This window comes from Coregonus clupeaformis, chromosome 36, assembly GCF_020615455.1.
Source record: "Coregonus clupeaformis isolate EN_2021a chromosome 36, ASM2061545v1, whole genome shotgun sequence".
In the NCBI taxonomy this organism is placed as follows: domain Eukaryota; kingdom Metazoa; phylum Chordata; class Actinopteri; order Salmoniformes; family Salmonidae; genus Coregonus; species Coregonus clupeaformis.
The window spans coordinates 33987059-34007910 of NC_059227.1; the positions used below are offsets into that span (position 1 = coordinate 33987059).

General features: G+C 43.0%; 1 protein-coding gene across 1 annotated transcript in view; it reads left to right on the plus strand.

Annotated features, from left to right (window-relative positions):
• ppp2r5a (protein phosphatase 2, regulatory subunit B', alpha isoform) overlaps nt 1-16265 on the plus strand; it is an 83652-nt gene extending 67387 nt beyond the window's left edge. Inside the window, exons 5-13 of the mRNA XM_041865825.1 lie at nt 10584-10714; nt 11502-11561; nt 12188-12296; nt 13000-13053; nt 13380-13430; nt 13587-13706; nt 14072-14199; nt 14542-14643; nt 14938-16265. Of these exons, the coding sequence (XP_041721759.1) occupies nt 10584-10714; nt 11502-11561; nt 12188-12296; nt 13000-13053; nt 13380-13430; nt 13587-13706; nt 14072-14199; nt 14542-14643; nt 14938-15145 (963 nt within the window). The 3' untranslated portion in view covers nt 15146-16265. The remainder of the gene's footprint in view (nt 1-10583; nt 10715-11501; nt 11562-12187; nt 12297-12999; nt 13054-13379; nt 13431-13586; nt 13707-14071; nt 14200-14541; nt 14644-14937) is intronic.
• Nucleotides 16266-20852: the final 4587 nt, after the last annotated feature.

Here is a 20852-nt window from a genome sequence, read left to right on the forward strand (position 1 = left end):
AGTGAAAACCCGCGGACACTCGGCCCTCCGTGGAATGAGTTGACACCTGTGGTCTATACTGAACAAAAATGTAAACGCAACATGCAACAATTTCAACGATTTTACTGAGTTACAGTTCATATAAGGAAATCAGTCAATTGAAATAAATTCATTAGGCCCTAATCTATGGATTTCACATGACTGGGCAGGGGCGCAGCCATGGGTGGGCCTGGGAGGGCATAGGCCCACCCATTTGGGAGCCAGGCTCAGCCAATCAGAATTAGTTTTTCCCCACAAAAGGGCTTTATTACAAACAGAAATACTCCTCAGTTTCATCAGCTGTCCGGATGGCTGGTCTCAGACGCAGGTGAAGAAGCTGGATGTGGAGGTCCTGGACTGGCGTGGTTACACGTGGTTGTGAGGCGTACTGCCAAATTCTCTAAAATGACGTTGGAGGCGGCTTGTGATAGAGAAATTAACATTAAGTTCTCTGGCAACAGCTCTGGTGGACAGTCCTGCAGTCAGCATGCCAATTGCACGCTCCCTCAAAACTTCAGACATCTGTGGCATTGTGTTGTGTGACAAAACTGCACATTTTAGTGGCCTTTTATTGTCTCCAGCACAAGGTGCATCTGTGTAATGCTGTTTAATCAGCTTCTTGATATGCCACACCTGTCAGGTGGCTGGATTATCTTGGCAAAGGAGAAATGCTCACTAACAGGGATGTAAACAGATTTGTGAACAGAATTTTAGAGAAATAAACTTTTTGTGCATATGGAAAATGTCTGAACTTTTATTTCAGCTCATGAAACATGGGACCAACACTTTACATGTTGCGTTTATATTTTTGTTCAGTATATAATGTGATCTAAGATTATCTCCAGCTCAGGGCTCCAGCTCTGCATTTTGTTTGCTAACTTTCTAGCTAAGTCGCTAGCTTGCAAGATCAAACTTATTGGGTACAGTAGAGACAAGCAATCCCCTGCTGGATCAAGATTCCTGCTGCCTAATTTGTTCGGTATGAAGGTATGACAATCTGGATACCGCCCAACCCTACAGAACACAACCCCGGTCAGTGTTGTTCTGTATTGTGCCCTGTTCTACATCTGTAATGTATCATTAGCTAGGTGGTTAGACTGTGTTGACTTAGCTTGTTAGCACCAATAGTGTAACAGCCCTCTACTCTCAATATATTTTCATCATTCATACAGTGAAACGTATCGACTGACTGATGACGAACGTACAGTCTGTGTGCCTCTGGGAGCTTTGTCTCAGAGACATCATGGGCTCTTCTTGGATGACCTTGCAGAAAAGAACAATTCGCTCAGCTCCCAGACCCCAGTGCTACTGTAACATAACAGACACAGCAGAGGTCAAGTTCAGGACAAAATGCATTAGCCTCTGGGTGAAATCCCACTGGTCGGGTCTTGATGATCACTGATGGTGATTGAATATTGACCCTGGCCCCGGGCCTCCTGCATGGCTGAATTGTAGTCTTGTCCGGGCCACGTCCCAACACTATCAAGCAGCATCATCCTTGACTATGGCCTATTTCCTTGTCCTCGCTGATTTGAGCGGACTTGATGGATGCAGGCCAAGTAGCATTGCAAGAATAAAGCTGAATACAGCAGTTAGCTGTACATTAGCTTCCCGCATTTGGAGTGACGACACAAGTTCATACAGTAGGTCAAAGGAGGCTATTAAGAGTATTGGGATGCAGCCTAGTATCATCTGTGTGTCTGCAACGGAAGAGTCTGCTGCCTTGGTGCCAGGCTGGGGGAGGAGGGCTGGACTGTAATGGGGGCACGGTTCTGCTGGAATGGCAACCCTGTCATTGTGGTTCTGGCAACCCCATAGAATGACGAAAACCCACATTTTAGGAACAGGCTGACATCAGAGCTAGCTAGGCTATTTCTCTGGGCTCAGTGGCATGTTCCTAAACTGCTCCTCTCCTTTAAACCGTAACGTTACAGTACTATTGACTGATCCTAAACCGCTCCTCTCCTTTAAACAGTACTAATGACTCATCACACTGAAGGCTGGAAATATACTTTTTTATTCCAGGGGTTTGTATCTATACTGAACAATTTCAAAGATTTTACTGCGTTACAGTTCATATAAGGAAATCAGTCAATTGAAATAAATGAATTCGTCCCTAATCTATGGATTTCACATGACTGGGAATACAGATATGCATCTGTTGGTCATAGATACCTTTTAAAAAAGGCAGGGGCGTGGATCAGAAAACAAGTCAATATTGGGTGTGACCACCATTTATTTGCCTCATGGGCCACTCTGTTCACAATGTTGACATCAGCAAACCGCTCGCCCACACGACGCCATACACATGGTCTGCGGTTGTGAGGCCGGTTGGATGTACTGCCAAATTCTCTAAAATGACGCTTATGGTAGAGAAATTAACATTAAATTCTCTGGCAACAGCTCTGGTGGACATTCCTGCAGTCAGCATGCCAATTGCACGCTCCCGCAACTTGAGACATCTTGAGACATCTGTGGCATTTTGTTGTTGCGTGCGCAACTATGGGGCAAAACAGACGGGGTTGGCTTAAATTGTTGACATGTAAACTATATTTCGTCTCCAATGTTTATTGAAAACAAATACATTTGCACAATGAGCACTTCTCTCAAATACATCGTTAGATTTTTTTATTTGTATTATTACAGATTGTGGCTTCTGTCAATGTAATTGTCTGCATCATTTTCAATCCCCCATATACACTACCAGTCAAAAGTTTTGGACACACCACCTCATTCAAGGGTTTTTCTTTATTTTTACTATTTTTTTTACATTGTAGAATAATAGTGAAGACATCAAAACTATGAAATAACACATATGGAATCATGTAGTAACCAAAAAAGTGTGGTGTGTGATGACAGCTTTGCACACTCGCATTCTCTCAACCAGCTTCATGAGGTAGTCACCTGGAATGCAGTGTGCCTTCTTAAAAGTTAATTTGTGGAATTTCTTTCCTTCTTAATGCGTTTGAGACAATCAGTTGTGACAAGGAAGGGGGGGTATACAGAAGAGAGCCCTATTTGGCAAAAGAGCAAGTCCATATTATGGCAAGAACAGTTCAAATAAGCAAAGCGAAACGACAGTCCATCATTACTTTAAGACATGAAGGTTAGTCAATACGGAACATTTCAATAACTTTTAAAGATTCTTCAAGTGCAGTCGCAAAAACCATCAAATGCTATGGTGAAACTGCCTCTCATGAAGAACGCCACAGGAATGGAAGACCCAGAGTTACCTCTGCTGCAGAGGATAAGTTCATTAGAGTTACCAGCCTCAGAAATTGCAGCCCAAATAAATGCTTCAGAGTTCAAGTAACCGACACATCTCAACATCAACTGTTCAGAGGAGACTGTGTGAATCAGGCCTTCATGGTCGAATTGCTGCAAAGAAACCACTACTAAAGGACACCAATAAGAAGAAGAGACTTGCTTGATCCAAGAAATACGAGCAATGGACATTAGACCGGTGGAAATGTGTCCTTTGGTCTGGAGTCCAAATTTGAGATTTTTGGTTCCAACAGCCGTGGCTTTGTGAGACGTGGTGTGGGTGAACGGATGATCTCTGCATGTATATTTCCCACCGTAAAGCATGGAGGAGGAGGTGTAATGGTGTGGAGGTGCTTTGCTGGTGACACTGTCTGTGATTTATTTAGAATTCAAGGCACACTTAACCAGCATGGCTACCACAGCATTCTGCAGCGATACGCCATCCCATCTGGTTTGGGCTTAGTGGGACTATCATTTGTTTTTCAACAGGACAATGACCCAACACACCTCCAGGCTGTGTAAGGGCTATTTTACCAATAAGGAGAGTGATGGCGTGCTGCATCAGATGACCTGGCCTCCACAATCCCCCAACCCCAACCCAATTGAGATGGTTTGGGATGAGTCGGACCGCAGAGTGAAGGAAAAGCAGCCAACAAGTGCTCAGCATATGTGGGAACTCATTCAAGACTGTTGGAAAAGCATTCCAGGTGAAGCTGGTTGAGAGGCCAAGAGTGTGCAAAGCTGTCAAGGCAAAGGGTGGCTACTTTGAAGAATCTAAAATATATTTTGATTTAACACTTTCTTGGTTACTACATGATTCCATATGTGTTATTTCATAGTTTTGATGTCTTCACTATTATTCTACAATGTAGAAAATAGTAAAAATAAAGAAAATCCTTGAATGCGTAGGTGTGTCCAAACTTTTGACTGGTATTGTGTGTGTGTGTGTGTGTGTGTGTGTGTGTGTGTGTAAAATATATATATACTGTGTGTTGATATACACAGTATCTCACAAAAGTGAGTACACCCCTCACATTTTTGTAAATATTTGAGTATATCTTTTCATGTGACAACACTGAATAAATGACACTTTGCTACAATGTAAAGTAGTGAGTGTACAGCTTGTATGACAGTGTAAATTTGCTGTCCCCTCAAAATAACACAACACACAGCCATTCATGTCTAAAACGCTGGCAACAAAAGTGAGTACACCCCTAAGTGAAAATGTCCAAATTGGGCCCAAAGTGTCAATATTTTGTGTGGCCACCATCATTTTCCAGCACTGCCTTAACCCGCTTGGGCATGGAGTTCACCAGAGCTTCACAGGTTGCCACTGGAGTCCTCTTCCACTCCTCCATGACGACATCACAGAGCTGGTGGATGTTAGAGACCTTGCACTCCTCCACCTTCCGTTTGAGGATGCCCCACAGATAGATGCTCAATAGCGTTTAGGTCTGGAGACATGCTTGGCCAGTCCATCACCTTTACCCTCAGCTTCTTTAGCAAGGCAGTGGTTGTCTTGGAGGTGTGTTTGGGGTCGTTATCATGTTGGAATACTGCCCTGCGGCCCAGTCTCCGAAGGGAGGGGATCATGCTCTGCTTCAGTATGTCACAGTACATGTTGGCATTCATGGTTCCCTCAATGAACTGTAGCTCCCCAGTGCCGGCAGCACTCATTCAGCCCCAGACCATGACACTCCCACCACCATGCTTGACTGTAGGCAAGACACACTTGTCTTTGTACTCCTCACCTGGTTGCCGCCACACACGCTTGACACCATCTGAACTAAATAAGTTTATCTTGGTCTCATCAGGACATGGTTCCAGTAATCCATGTCCTTAGTCTGCTCGTCTTCAGCAAACTGTTTGCGGGCTTTCTTGTGCATCATCTTTAGAAGAGGCTTCCTTCTGGGACGACAGCCATGCAGACCAATTTGATGCAGTGTGCGGTGTATGGTCTGAGCACTGACAGGCTGACCCCCCCCCCACCTCTTCAACCTCTGCAGCAATGCTGGCAGCACTCATACGTCTATTTCCCAAAGACAACCTCTGGATATGACGCTGAGCACGTGCACTCAACTTCTTTGGTCGACCATGGCGAGGCCTGTTCTGAGTGGAACCTGTCCTGTTAAACCGCTGTATGGTCTTGGCCACCGTGCTGTTGCTCAGTTTCAGGTTCTTGGCAATCTTCTTATAGCCCAGGCCATCTTTATGTAGAGCAACAATTCTTTTTTTCAGATCCTCATAGTTCTTTGCCATGAGGTGCCATGTTGAACTTCCAGTGACCAGTATGAGGGAGTGTGAGAGCGATGACACCAAATTTAACACACCTGCTCCCTATTCACACCTGAGACCTTGTAACACTAACGAGTCACATGACACCGGGGAGGGAAAATGGCTATTTGGGCCCAATTTGGACATTTTCACTTAGGGGAGTACTCACTTTTGTTGCCAGCGGTTTAGACATTAATGGCTGTGTGTTGAGTTATTTTGAGGGGACAGCAAATGTAAATGTACACTGGTATACAAGCTGTACACTCACTACATTACATTGTAGCAAAGTGTCATTTCTTCAGTGTTGTCACATGAAAAGATACACTCAAATATTTACAAAAATGTGAGGGGTGTACTCACTTTTGTGAGATACTGTATGTATGTATATATATGTGTGTATATGTATATGTGTGTATATATATGTGGTCCTCTGTAGCTCAATTGGTAGAGCATGGCGCTTGTAACACCAGGGTAGTGGGTTCGATCCCCGGGACCACCCATATGTAAAAATGTATGCCCACATGACTGTAAGTCGCTTTGGATAAAAGTGTCTGCTAAATGGCATATTTATTTTAAATTTCATGTATGTGTGTGTGTGTGTATGTATATACAGTGGGGAAAAAAAGTATTTAGTCAGCCACCAATTGTGCAAGTTCTCCCACTTAAAAAGATGAGAGAGGCCTGTAATTCTCATCATAGGTACACGTCAACTATGACAGACAAATTGAGAAAAAAAATCCAGAAAATCACATTGTAGGATTTTTTATGAATTTATTTGCAAATTATGGTGGAAAATAAGTATTTGGTCACCTACAAACAAGCAAGATTCTGGATCTCACAGACCTGTAACTTCTTCTTTAAGAGGCTCCTCTGTCCTCCACTCGTTACCTGTATTAATGGCACCTGTTTGAACTTGTTATCAGTATAAAAGACACCTGTCCACAACCTCAAACAGTCACACTCCAAACTCCACTATGGCCAAGACCAAAGAGCTGTCAAAGGACACCAGAAACAAAATTGTAGACCTGCACCAGGCTGGGAAGACTGAATCTGCAATAGGTAAGCAGCTTGGTTTGAAGAAATCAACTGTGGGAGCAATTATTAGGAAATGGAAGACATACAAGACCACTGATAATCTCCCTCGATCTGGGCCTCCACGCAAGATCTCACCCCGTGGGGTCAAAATGATCACAAGAACGGTGAGCAAAAATCCCAGAACCACACGGGGGGGACCTAGTGAATGACCTGCAGAGAGCTGGGACCAAAGTAACAAAGCCTACCATCAGTAACACACTACGCCGCCAGGGACTCAAATCCTGCAGTGCCAGACGTGTCCCCCCTGCTTAAGCCAGTACATGTCCAGGCCCATCTGAAGTTTGCTAGAGTGCATTTGGATGATCCAGAAGAGGATTGGGAGAATGTCATATGGTCAGATGAAACCAAAATAGAACTTTTTGGTAAAAACTCAACTCGTCGTGTTTGGAGGACAAAGAATGCTGAGTTGCATCCAAAGAACACCATACCTACTGTGAAGCATGGGGGTGGAAACATCATGCTTTGGGGCTGTTTTTCTGCAAAGGGACCAGGACGACTGATCCGTGTAAAGGAAAGAATGAATGGGGCCATGTATCGTGAGATTTTGAGTGAAAACCTCCTTCCATCAGCAAGGGCATTGAAGATGAAACGTGGCTGGGTCTTTCAGCATGACAATGATCCCAAACACACCGCCCGGGCAACGAAGGAGTGGCTTCGTAAGAAGCATTTCAAGGTCCTGGAGTGGCCTAGCCAGTCTCCAGATCTCAACCCCATAGAAAATCTTTGGAGGGGAGTTGAAAGTCCGTTTTGCCCAGCGACAGCCCCAAAACATCACTGCTCTAGAGGAGATCTGCATGGAGGAATGGGCCAAAATACCAGCAACAGTGTGTGAAAACCTTGTGAAGACTTACAGAAAACGTTTGACCTGTGTCATTGCCAACAAAGGGTATATAACAAAGTATTGAGAAACTTTTGTTATTGACCAAATACTTATTTTCCACCATAATTTGCAAATAAATTCATAAAAAATCCTACAATGTGATTTTCTGGATTTTTTTTTCTCATTTTGTCTGTCATAGTTGACGTGTACCTATGATGAAAATTACAGGCCTCTCATCTTTTTAAGTGGGAGAACTTGCACAATTGGTGGCTGACTAAATACTTTTTTTCCCCACTGTATGTATATACATATATACACATATACATACATATACATACACTGCTCAAAAAAATAAAGGGAACACTTAAACAACACAATGTAACTCCAAGTCAATCACACTTCTGTGAAATCAAACTGTCCACTTAGGAAGCAACACTGATTGACAATACATTTCACATGCTGTTGTGCAAATGGAATAGACAACAGGTGGAAATGATAGGCAATTAGCAAGACACCCCCATTAAAGGACTGGTTTTGCAGTTGACCACAGACCACTTCTCAGTTCCTATGCTTCCTGGCTGATGTTTTGGTCACTTTTGAATGCTTGCCGGTGCTTTCACTCTAGTGGTAGAATGAGACGGAGTCTACAACCCACACAAGTGGCTCAGATAGTGCAGCTCATCCAGGATGGCATATCAATGCGAGCTGTGGCAAGAAGGTTTGCTGTGTCTGTCAGCGTAGTGTCCAGAGCATGGAGGCGCTACCAGGAGACAGGCCAGTACATCAGGAGACGTGGAGGAGGCCGTAGGAGGGCAACAACCCAGCAGCAGGACTGCTACCTCCGCCTTTGTGCAAGGAGGAGCAGGAGGAGCACTGCCAAAGCCCTGCAAAATGACCTCCAGCAGGCCACAAATGTGCATGTGTCTGCTCAAACGGTCAGAAACAGACTCCATGAGGGTGGTATGAGGGCCCGACGTCCGCAGGTGGGGGTTGTGCTTACAGCCCAACACCGTGCAGGACGTTTGGCATTTGCCAGAGAACACCAAGATTGGCAAATTCGCCACTGGCGCCCTGTGCTCTTCACAGATGAAAGCAGGTTCACACTGAGCACATGTGACAGACGAGACAGAGTCTGGAGACGCCGTGGAGAACGTTCTGCTGCCTGCAACATCCTCCAGCATGACCGGTTTGGCGGTGGGTCAGTCATGGTGTGGGGGTGGCATTTCTTTGGGGGGCCGCACAGCCCTCCATGTGCTCGCCAGAGGTAGCCTGACTGCCATTAGGTACCGAGATGAGATCCTCAGACCCCTTGTGAGACCATATGCTGGTGCGGTTGGCCCTGGGTTCCTCCTAATGCAAGACAATGCTAGACCTCATGTGGCTGGAGTGTGTCAGCAGTTCCTGCAAGAGGAAGGCATTGATGCTATGGACTGGCCCGCCCGTTCCCCAGACCTGAATCCAATTGAGCACATCTGGGACATCATGTCTCGCTCCATCCACCAACGCCACGTTGCACCACAGACTGTCCAGGAGTTGGCGGATGCTTTAGTCCAGGTCTGGGAGGAGATCCCTCAGGAGACCATCCGCCACCTCATCAGGAGCATGCCCAGGCGTTGTAGGGAGGTCATACAGGCACGTGGAGGCCACACACACTACTGAGCCTCATTTTGACTTGTTTTAAGGACATTACATCAAAGTTGGATCAGCCTGTAGTGTGGTTTTCCACTTTAATTTTGAGGGTGACTCCAAATCCAGACCTCCATGGGTTGATACATTTGATTTCCATTGATACTTTTTGTGTGATTTTGTTGTCAGCACATTCAACTATGTAAAGAAAAAAGTATTTAATAAGATTATTTCATTCATTCAGATCTAGGATGTGTTCTTTTAGTGTTCCCTTAATTTTTTTTAGCAATGTATTATTATGTATATACACATATGTATATACACTGTATTTCTGATCAATTTGATGTTATTTTAATGGACCAAAAAATTGCTTTTCTTTCTAAAACAAGGACATTTCTAAGTGACTCCAAAGTTTTTTCGTAGTGTGTATATATATATAAAAATCTTGCATATCTTAATTCATTCCCACAATTAGACGAATAATACGCGTAATAATATAAGAAGGATTGTTACCCATAGCAACAGCTGGTAGTAGGAATTCTACATTTTTGTCAACAGATGTGGGATGCATACACTCACTCACCCCACCCCTCCCAAACAAACACCTCTGCCCCTCTCACCTCTTCCACCCATAGATCGACCCCCCCCCCCACACACACACACACACACACACACACACACACAAGCACAAACTCAAATGTTCAACAGTTGTTCCATCCCTGAGCCTCAAGAGAAGACTTGATGTGTGAATGCATATACAGTTTGTCTATGTAAGAAGGCATGCCAAATTGAGCAGGAATGGGACATTTTGATTAACCAATATCTAGTCCTATCTGATGGAGCCTCCTCCCCCCCAACCCACACACGCTGGTCCCCCATTGTGACCCATCTTCCCAAGCACCTCTGTGCAGTCAGACCGTTTGATTATACTGTGCCAAAATAATATGCCCCCTCTCTGATTGTCCGAGTGTGACTCCTTCCCCATGGGTTACTGCAGCCAGTGTTACAGTTGTTGATTAGCTAACTAGCGAATTTGAGCCATATTAGCATTGACATGAAATCAGTCAAAACACCTCAAAACCACACATGGTATCAATAACAAGATTAAACTAGCTGAAACAAGCCACTTACGATTCCCCACATGGTAGTTTCTTGTCAATGTTGGTTGCTATCTGGCCATCCAGAATCACAACAACACACACAACCCATTAAAGCGTGCACCTTTTTTTTATGACGTTGTCAGCTAACAATTTTGGTAAGAGGACCTGGGTATGGCTTTGCTTTAGGTGCCTTTGCACCACGTCAGTAAAATAGAATCGAGTTGAAACACCACTGTCACCATAGAGGGATACACAGCACAGTCAGAAACAAAACTTTCGATTCTAGGTTTGAAATGCTTTGAAATTACACTGGGAAGCTAGGATATAACTTTTTGTCCTCTCTGTTTCTCTCTCTCCCTCTGTCTCCTCTTCTTTGACCTTGGTAGCTTCTGGAACTGTTTGACAGTGAGGACCCCCGGGAGAGGGACTTCCTGAAGACGGTCCTGCATCGGATCTACGGGAAGTTCCTAGGGTTGCGGGCTTTCATCAGGAAGCAGATCAACAACATCTTCTTGCGGTGAGTGAATAGTGAAGCGCCCCTCTCCCTTGTTCACAGGAGCAAACAGCGGGGCCTCCTTCAAAGACACACAGAACCACACAGGGATCCGTCAAACTGAGTTCAAACCCCCCGCAGCTCGGTACCTAAAAAGTCCATAGTCGTATTCATTAGGGCTTACTGTAGGAAAACGTTTTCAAACGTAATAGAAAAAAGCGTTTCTCATTGGATGAGATCATGAATACCGCAACCTCCCCCGTGTCCCTGGGAGCCCACCCCTGTCAGTTGGCTTCCCCTCTTCTTTCTGTCTATGCCCTGGTTGAGAAGGGGAACTGTCCTGCTTTCTGTCTATGCCCTGGTTGAGAAGGGAAACTGTCCTTTCCCAACCAGGTTCTTTCAGGCAGCAGCAGCAGCAGCAGCTTGGGGACAACTGGTAGATAGATGGGACATGATCAAGCCTACGTCAGACCCACAGCACATCTGGTGTCAGTGCAGAGGAAATGTCCTCATGTCAAAGAGTCATAGGGTCAAAAGTCAAGCGGGATTCTCACAAAGGAGTTGGGTTAGAGTGTTACAGTGGCTGAGCACATATCACAGGTTTTACACATGCTATGATTAGACTCTGAACATCGATGTTAGCAGAGGGGGCCATTTTAGCCGTCCTTATGCGCTCTCTCTCTCCCTCTCTCTTCTCCGTTGTGTCCAATCAGAACCATACGCTCCGCTACTCAGTGTGTAGTCATTTGTAGTTTGATGGTGATGGTGATGATGATTGTGATGGTGTGTTTGTGTTGTCTGATTCTGGTAGGTTCATCTACGAGACCGATCACTTCAACGGAGTGGCCGAACTCCTGGAGATACTGGGGAGGTGAGTCCAGAGGTGTTGTGGTGTGACACTGGGGAGGTGAGTCCAGAGGTGTTGTGGTGTGACACTGGGGAGGTGAGTCCAGAGGTGTTGTGGTGTGAGTTCAAGCATGCATCAATATTATCAAGCACCTTTGACTCTAGCTGCAGTGGTACAGCTAGCACAAGGAACTAGGACATGCAACCATGTACACTCGTATGCCAGAATATCTCCATTTGAGCTAATATGCTCATAACTACATCAGTAGGTCCCTTTAGGCTGTTCTGCTGTTAGCGCCCCATCACCACATAATTCTGGGAAACCCCAGTCGCACTGCTGACCTCTGGCATTTTCTACTTTTTGAGTTAATGGCCACTAGTGGCTCTTCCTGTTTAGTGTTATTTGTAGAAAGCGTTATTTTGTTCCAGCAGTGAAATGTCTCCCTGGTTCTAGCTATGAATAGTCATCTCTGCATCTCAGACCGCCCACACTGCTCTCTGTGTCCTCAGCTATTCTGGATATAGTGGGTGGGTGGGGGGTTCTGTTGGCTGCATCATCCATACTTTGTGTGTGTCCCATGCATGTGTGTTTGCTAATGCTTGCCTCTCAAGGCGATGATTGATTGAAGTGTTGTTTGTGTCTATCTGCAGCATCATCAATGGCTTTGCACTGCCGTTGAAGGCGGAACACAAGCAGTTCCTGATGAAGGTGCTCATCCCCATGCATACCGCCAAAGGACTGGCCCTGTTCCACGCACAGGTAACCAAATGCGTAATTGATGCTCAATTAAGTTATTAGAACTAGGATCAGAACTGGAATGAAAAGATCCACCCTCTCTCTTTGCAAGTTACGCGCCGAATGTCCTCTCCCCTTACGAAATTTGAAAGATGCTAAAACCTGCTAAATCATGATTTGTCCAAAGAACCGGAACTAATGCTGTTCGTTATCTCACGCAGACCGTTGTATCACGACAGATCTACAGTACCATTTATGTTTACGTAGTCTGTCCACCAGAGACTACCAAATTCCTAATACAAGATGAATAAATAACCCATTTTAAAGTTGTTGATTTGAACTACTCTCTCTCAGTAGACAACAACTACCGTATTCTATTTTTAGCACCTATCTAAATCTGAGAAATGTAACTGGCATAATGTGGGTTTTAAAACTAATTATAGGTCTAAGTTCATAAAATATTATGATATGGTAATTAGCCTAGCTACCCATTTGTTCTGTCAGGTCAGGCTTTGTGAACAGTAGATGACCTAGATGCCTAGTTAAGCATAACTCTCATGAGCTGAAGTGAACTGTGCTCTGAAAAAAGCATTGGATAACAGTGCCATCTAGTGGCCGTAGAATGAACTTGAAAGCTCTGATAGTATTGTATACAGAACGCACCACATGGGAACATTTATGTTAACAGTAAGTACATAATATCACTACCTGTTCTGTTTCCTTTTAGCTGGCCTACTGTGTCGTCCAGTTCCTGGAGAAGGACCCCACCCTCACAGAGCCGGTACTCTAACCAACTAACATTCCTCAAATTATACTATTGGGACACTAGGTTGTGGATGCCAGCTCTCCCTTGGAGCTGTAGGAATGTTGTTGTGTGCTAGGAATCTGTCTGTGCAGGTTTCATATAGGGGACAAACAATGTTAGCTTTCTCAAACAAGTTTGAGTCCAAAATCATGAATAGTTCATATTGTACCTAGCTAAATGGCATGTAAAATGCTGCAGCACTATCGACCTATGCACAGTACTGTAGGTTTGTTGACTAAAGACAAAGACAAAAAAACTAAAGGCTCTTCCTTGGAACTTAGTGTCATCTGTTCAATCCTCAGGTGATTCGGGGGCTGTTGAAGTTTTGGCCCAAAACCTGTAGCCAGAAGGAGGTATGTCTGTCTGTCTGTCATGACTGGTAGATGACACCAAACACTGGAACAGATGCTGTACCTTGTATACCATAAGTGTGGTTCTGAACAGTGTACTGGCTTCTCTTGAGCATCTGACTTCCTCATGTGTCTATTGTTGTTTCCCACTTGCCCTAGGTGATGTACCTGGGGGAAATGGAGGAGATCCTGGATGTCATTGAACCCACCCAGTTCAAGAAGATCCAAGAGCCCCTGTTCAAGCAGATCTCCAGATGTGTGGCCAACCCCCACTTCCAGGTACAGTCTTGACTGCCTTGAATTTCAACGTACTTTTAGCTCCTAGTGAAGCAAATGTTATCAATAAAAGTGCATCTCCAGCGAACTCTGATCTGGGACGTTTTCTTGAGTTTGTTTCAGGTGGTTCCTCATACAGTACATTAAAACTATTTCTGCTCACCCCTATTCAGCTGCCTCCTCCATTCACTGCTACATTTACTTTTTTCCCCTTTCATTTTTCATAACCACCTCGAGAGCTATACAGCACTTCTCTAAATGGGTTTTCTCTCTGGCAGTGGAGCTGTGAAAATGGCCGCCCTATACTTAACATGTTCCTGTCATTTGTTAGAATGCCAGCCCGACTCATTTCCTGTTGATCCTTACAGGTAGCGGAGAGAGCCCTCTACTTCTGGAACAACGAGTACATCCTGAGCCTCATTGAGGAGAACATCGACAAGATTCTGCCTATCATGTTTGGTAGCCTGTACAGAATCTCCAAAGAACACTGGAACCCGTACGTATGCCACTCTCCGGTTCTCAACCCATTGCCCCTCAGGGTAAAGCAGTAACAAGCAACACCATGCATAATACTGGAGTCTCTTACCTATAGTTGGCGTAGAGGTGGGGCTTTATGTTTTCTGCTAAATCCCTCTCTAACTAACTGTATGTATAACAAAATGGTCATGTCTCCAGATATCAATGTCATGTTTCCTCCAACATCCTGTCACTGAAATACCAAATGAATGTTTTTCCAGTTATCCAATCTCAGCATTGCTACTGTAGGATTGACTTAGAGACGGTACATATCCTCTGGATGTATTTAAGTCGGATGCCATTATCCGTTGTGTGTTTCCAGGACGATTGTAGCTCTGGTCTACAACGTGCTGAAGACCCTGATGGAGATGAACAGCACACTATTTGACGAGCTGACAGCCTCCTACAAATCAGACAGACAGCGGTGAGTGAGCTCCCTCCAGCTCGTATATTCATTCTTGTTATTTTTCAGTATAAACAAACTATTACAATAACAAGTCAGGTATAATGTATGAAGTTGGGAAACAAAGCTGGCCTGTGTGCATGGTACAACACATAATACACTGGATTACATTACCTCTGTTAGCTACCCATTTTCAAGGACAGTCAGTCCTTTAGTTTCCCCTCCATACTTAAGGTCTGACAGCGTTGTGTGTGTGTGTGTGTGTGTGTGTGTGTGTGTGTGTCTTGTGCGTGTCGCGCGTGCTTGTGTCTCCAGGGAGAAGAAGAAGGAGCAGGAGAGGGAGGAGCTGTGGAAGAAGCTGGATGAGCTGAAGCTGAGTGATGCAGCGGCACTGGTGCAGAACAACAGCCACGAGCTCCAGAACAACAACAGCAACAACAACAACAATCAACAAGACAACCAGGAGAAGGGCACCGCTGTCGTCGCCATGGATACCGCAGAGAGTGTCAGAAGTGCCAAATGACACAGGACTCCATTTTGTACTCCGTAACGGTTTCCAGGCCGCCTGAGAACTGTCAGGGAGGGGCTTGGGGAGGAGGGGCTTGAGAAAATAGCCACAAAAAAAAGAGATAAACCTCATCAGTATGTTAAATCTATATACAGTAAAACTACTTCAAATGCCAGAAATTCTCCTTTGGCAGAAAACGTATATTTCAATTTAAGACTATTTTGGGATGTTACAGTGTGACCACAGTATATTGGTAAACTTTTTTTGTCTGATCAAAGAATTTATCCTTTCACATTTAATTTCTTAACTGAGAAAAGTTTTTTTTTGTTGGTGATATTCAATGTATGAAAAATATAGGAGGGGGGAGAAAATGACTTGAAAATAACCTTTCTGATTGTGCTGCACTTCCAGAAGCTAAATGGCTATTTTAAAATTTGTTTATTTTGTATGTGCTTTCATCACTGCTGCCAACACAGGGGTGCAAACTGTAGGGAAGAGGGGGTCGGGTGGCGAGCTTCGGGGGGGGTGACTATGGAGAAAGGACTGTGTTCATAGTCTCTACATCGGAGACCTGAGTGAATGTCACTATCATGAGGTCTTGTGTTTTCGGGTGTTTGATATTTGTATATGAATACATGAAGCTTAATGTTATAGCCGTTATTATAACACATTCAAGACCTGCAGCCATACAACCTATTTTCAGTAAGTATTTGAAATTAGTTAGAAACAGGCACAGATTTAAGTACGTATAACATATTTTTCCAGTCTGAATAGAGAATTGATTAATAAGTAAAGTAGAAAAAAGAAATGAAATGAGCCATATATATTTTTTTCAGAGTAATGTTAAAGGCAGAGATGTGGATTTTTGAAACCAGGTGGTGGCAGATTGCCGATTGTCTGGTTTCTGCAGATTTAAACGTGGCTGGATGAAGTGTGTGCGTATGGGGGTTGGGGGAGTTTGCTTTAACGTGTCTGTTCTCTATTGTAGGTCCAGTCTTTTCTGATGCCTTTCTGTCAGAGTGTACCATTCCAATCTCTGTGACATGCAACTGTGTGGGGAACCTGTTTTGTAATAACTGACCTTTATCTAGGTTTTAAATCAAAATAAAGTCTACCATATGTTTCTACTCTAAAACCACAGGACTATGGCTCTTTCTTTAGTCTTTGTCACAACATGGCGCCAGAGTTTAATATTTATCTTCTGTTGGAATTGTAGTATGCTTATTTGAAAACCTATCTATCAAAAGTTAAATATAGGCCTTGATTCAATCAGATCAAGCGTTGACCTTCATTGGCAGACATCCACATAGCAGATGTTTTGGAGGTGTAACCGGTATGAGCTGACCAATAGGTGAGCAGCTGCTCTTGTGTGTCACACACCACTCCCTTCTTTATTGGTCAGTGCTATCCGGACCGGGATCCTTGGGACATCCATACCCTAAACTCTAACCTTAACCCCTACCCTAACCATTGTACATTTCAACTTCAATGAGGTAGGATTCCAGATAGCATTTCCTTATCCCTACAGCGTTAGAAGTTCAAAACGGCGATAGGAAGTGTAGGCTAATGCATGTTTTCATGTTCATTTGGATGGGGGATTTATAGCCTGTCAGTCTAATCGAGGCGTAGACAATAGACAATTATGCATTCAAGTGATTGACCTTTCAACACGGCTGCATGGGATTTGTCAGATTATAAAGTCGGGTGGTTTCGTTGCATCCAATGGCAGTGCATAGAGCTAGATAGTGGAATCATCTTTGTATCTGTTCCCCCAACAATACACATGTTTATTGTAGTTCTGGACAAGCACATCTGATTAAACTTGTCAACTAATCATCAGGCCCTCAATTAGTTAAATCAGGTATGTTTGTCTGGGGCTCCAATAAAAAGGTGTGCTGTTGGGGGTATTCGAAGACTGGAGTTGGGAACCACTGCATTATAGCATCTGTGACAGCATGGGCAGCACCATTTAGGCTATCTCCATTTTGAAGTAGTCCATTTTCTTGACGATTGACTGATTCCCTCCTGATGACCCAGTTGGACATGACACCAAAAGGGTCACCAGGAGGGATCAGCCAATGAAGTTGGAAGTCTCACCCAGTTGATTACATTAAAATGGTGGAAGCCCTCAATGGCGCTGCCCATGCTAATATGGCCTTTTGTCCAATAGAGGCCTCTATCATTCTCTATGTGTGGATCTGATAGAATCTAGCCCATTGTTTTTCTCAAAGTATTCAAACCCAGCACAGGTTTCACATTTTATTGCCTTAAAATGTCCTTTAAAAATATATTAACTTTGGATTTTTCCCCACTGATCTTCTACATAACCTCTACATTTAAAATGAAAACATTTTTAGAAAATGTCTAAAATGTATTGGGGCATACAAGTTTTATTAAATGTTTAAAGGATTTTATTTTTGGAAAAGTGAGGCGAGCAAGCAAATATTAGTTTTTAATTTAATAAACCCTATTGTTAAAATACTATAGCAACCTTAGTTCAACACCAATCAAGAGATTTTAGCCTCTTGGGAAGGCTAATAAAGGCATTGTTCAGCCATAATCTGAAAGAAAGTTGTGTATCTCTTTACTGGAAACTTGAGGGCACTATTTTTGCTATAATTGTGCAATCTGTCCATACAACCTTTACATTTTTCATAGCCTTACAAAAAAACAATAAAACAGATATCGAATATCTCTTTGAGCATGGTAAAGTTATTAATTACACTCTGGATGGTGTATCAATACACCCAGTCACTACAAAGAAACAGGCGTCCTTCCTAACTCAGTTGCCGGAGAGGAAGGAAACCGCTCAGGGATTTCACTGAGGCCAGTTACAGAGTGATAGGAGAAAACTGAAGATGGATCAACAACAACTAACCTTATTGACAGAGTGAAAAGAATGAAGCCTGTACAGAATAAAAAATATTCAAAAACATGCATCCTGTTTGCAACAAGGCACTAAAGTAATACTACATAAAATGTGGCAAAGAAATTAACTTTCTGTCCTGAATACAAAGCAAATGCAATACAACACATTACTGAGTACCACTCTCCATATTTTCAAGCATAGTGATCACTGCATCATGTTATGGGTATGTTTGTAATAGTTTAGGACTGGGGAGTTTTTCAGGATAAAAAATAATGGAATGGAGTTAAGCACAGGAAAAAATCCTAGAGGAAAACCTGGTTCAGCCTGCTTTCCACCAGAAACTGGGAGATGAATTCAACTTTCAGCAGGACAATAACCTAAAACACAAGGCCAGATCTACACTGGACTGCTTACCAAGAAGACAGTGAATGTTCCTGAGTGGCCAAGTTACAGTTTTGACTTAAATCTGCTTGAAAATCTGGCAAAACCTGAAAATGGATTTCTAACAATGATCAACAACCAATTTGACAGAGCTTGAAGAATTATGAAAAGAATAGTGGGCAAATGTTGCACAATCCAGGTGTGGAAAGCTCTTACAGACTTACCTAGAAAAACTCACAGCTGTAATCAGTGGCGATTTTAGCATGTAAATCTTGGTGGAGCAAACTGATTTTTTGTTGTGCATGCCAGCAAAGCCACTACACAGCACAACACTAAACAATACATTAATTGCACTATAACGGTGACAAATGGTGCCCACAAACTGTTAGGGCCTACATAAAGCTGTCCAAACGGCAGAGCTTTCTTTTCAGCAACATGGAGTGAATCCTTACCACTGCTACACCTGGCTATCAGCAGAGCCTTGTCTGGCAGCGAAACATTTCATTCAACCTCATTTACCTACTTTTTTTTTTTTAACATAGCTGATATGGCTGACTTGCTTAAACAAATATGGTTTCTACTGACAATTGAGATGTACAAACTATGGCATAAGGAGACGACGAACGGATATGAGGCAATCCGTAATTTCGATGAAGACATTAATGAGCAAGCTAGGACGGACGTAGTCAATATAACTATTTGTTCAGCACTTTTGAAATGTACAGCAACAGAATTCAGAACATGGGCCGTTCTTACAGTATTCTCCCTGTACACCAAGCCAGAACCGTACGATAAATAAAGGGGGCATATAAGCAGACAATGAAAGCTCTTACAATATTTGATGATTACATTCCTCTAAAACAGGTTATAGGCTACATGTGCACCACCAAGTCAGAACAGTCGGCTAAATTATGAGGGGAAAAGGGACCCAATTATTAGGGTGAGGCACGTGGGCTACTAACAGCTTACTACACAACATACACTTAGTATTACTTTCTTAGCTACAGTATACATATTTTCCTGACATATTACATAATTTATGCAGCAGCATACAATACATTTTTGGACTCACCTTGTTGTGCTGTGCTCACTTCAACAGGAAGGTGGCGCGGCGGTCCTTCCTGGCATTCTCTGGATTTATGGCTAGACCCAAGTTTTTATATTTTTTATCTTTTTTTCCCAGCTTTTTTTTTCTTACAAATGCTAGTTTTTTTTTCTCACTTTGACATTACAGAGTATTTTGTCTAGAACGTTGACAAAACATTACAATTAAATACATTTTAAGCCCACTTTGTAACAGAACAAAATGTGGAAAAGGTCAATGTGTGTGAATACCTTCTGAAGGCACTGTATGTCCAAAAATGGATGTTGCAACTCCAGATTTACCCTTTAAATATTACACTCAAAAATGCTGACTATAAAGTGTAAAAGGGGTAAAGCAACTAATTTATTATTGTAGGACGTTTATCAATTCAATTTCTTATCAAAAAGTGAAACAAAGTAGAGTCTGAATTTGAACATGATTGATAAGTACACAGCAATCATTTATATACATTGGAAAAGTTTTGAAGTCTTCATATCAAGATAATTTGATAAAGTGCATTGCTGTGCACCTGAATAGTGAGTCACACACTCAAAATAGCCTGTCTGTAGCTAGCAGGTACAGTGCATCTATAGCTTTATGTTTTCAACACAGACAGAATAAAGGAGTCCAAGGTATATGGTCAGTCTGCTGCAACCTGGTCTCAGAGCATTTAGTATTATTATGTACGTTTCGTTTTCCATCTGATATATAAATAATAATAATAATAATATGCCATTAAGCAGACGCTTTTATCCAAAGCGACTTACAGTCATGTGTGCATACATTTTTACATATGTATTATTTTTTAGATGTCCGTCATCCATTCCATATGATATGTTACAAATGACAAATTCATATGATATTTTGCGAATTTGCAAAAACATACAACATGTTACGAATTCCAATTTGTTGTGGCTAACTTTAGCTAGGTGGCTAACTGGATAACGCTAACTTTAGCTAGGCTAGGGGTTAGGGGTTAAGGTTAGGGGAAGGGTTAGCTAAAAGGGTAAAGGTTAGGGTTAGGTTAGGGGAAGGGTTAGCTAACATGCTAAGTAGTTTCAAAGTAGCTACAAAGTAAGTAGTTGAAAAGTTGCTAATGATCTAAAATGCTAAAGTTGTCACTGATGAGAGTCAAACATGCAACCTTTCACGTTATACGCCCACCCATCCATCCAGCCCAGCCAACCACCTTCCTTGAGTGTTTCCCTTAAGTAACCTTCTGTTTTATGTAACCATACCAAAAATTACATATCATGCTACTTTTGGTAGTTTGGTTTACATTTACTATGTTACGTCTAGTCCTTGAGACCAGGCTGCAACTCTACACGCTTCAGAGAAAACATCTGTCTGAGTTTGACCAAATCATCCCATCATAATTGTTCTCTTCA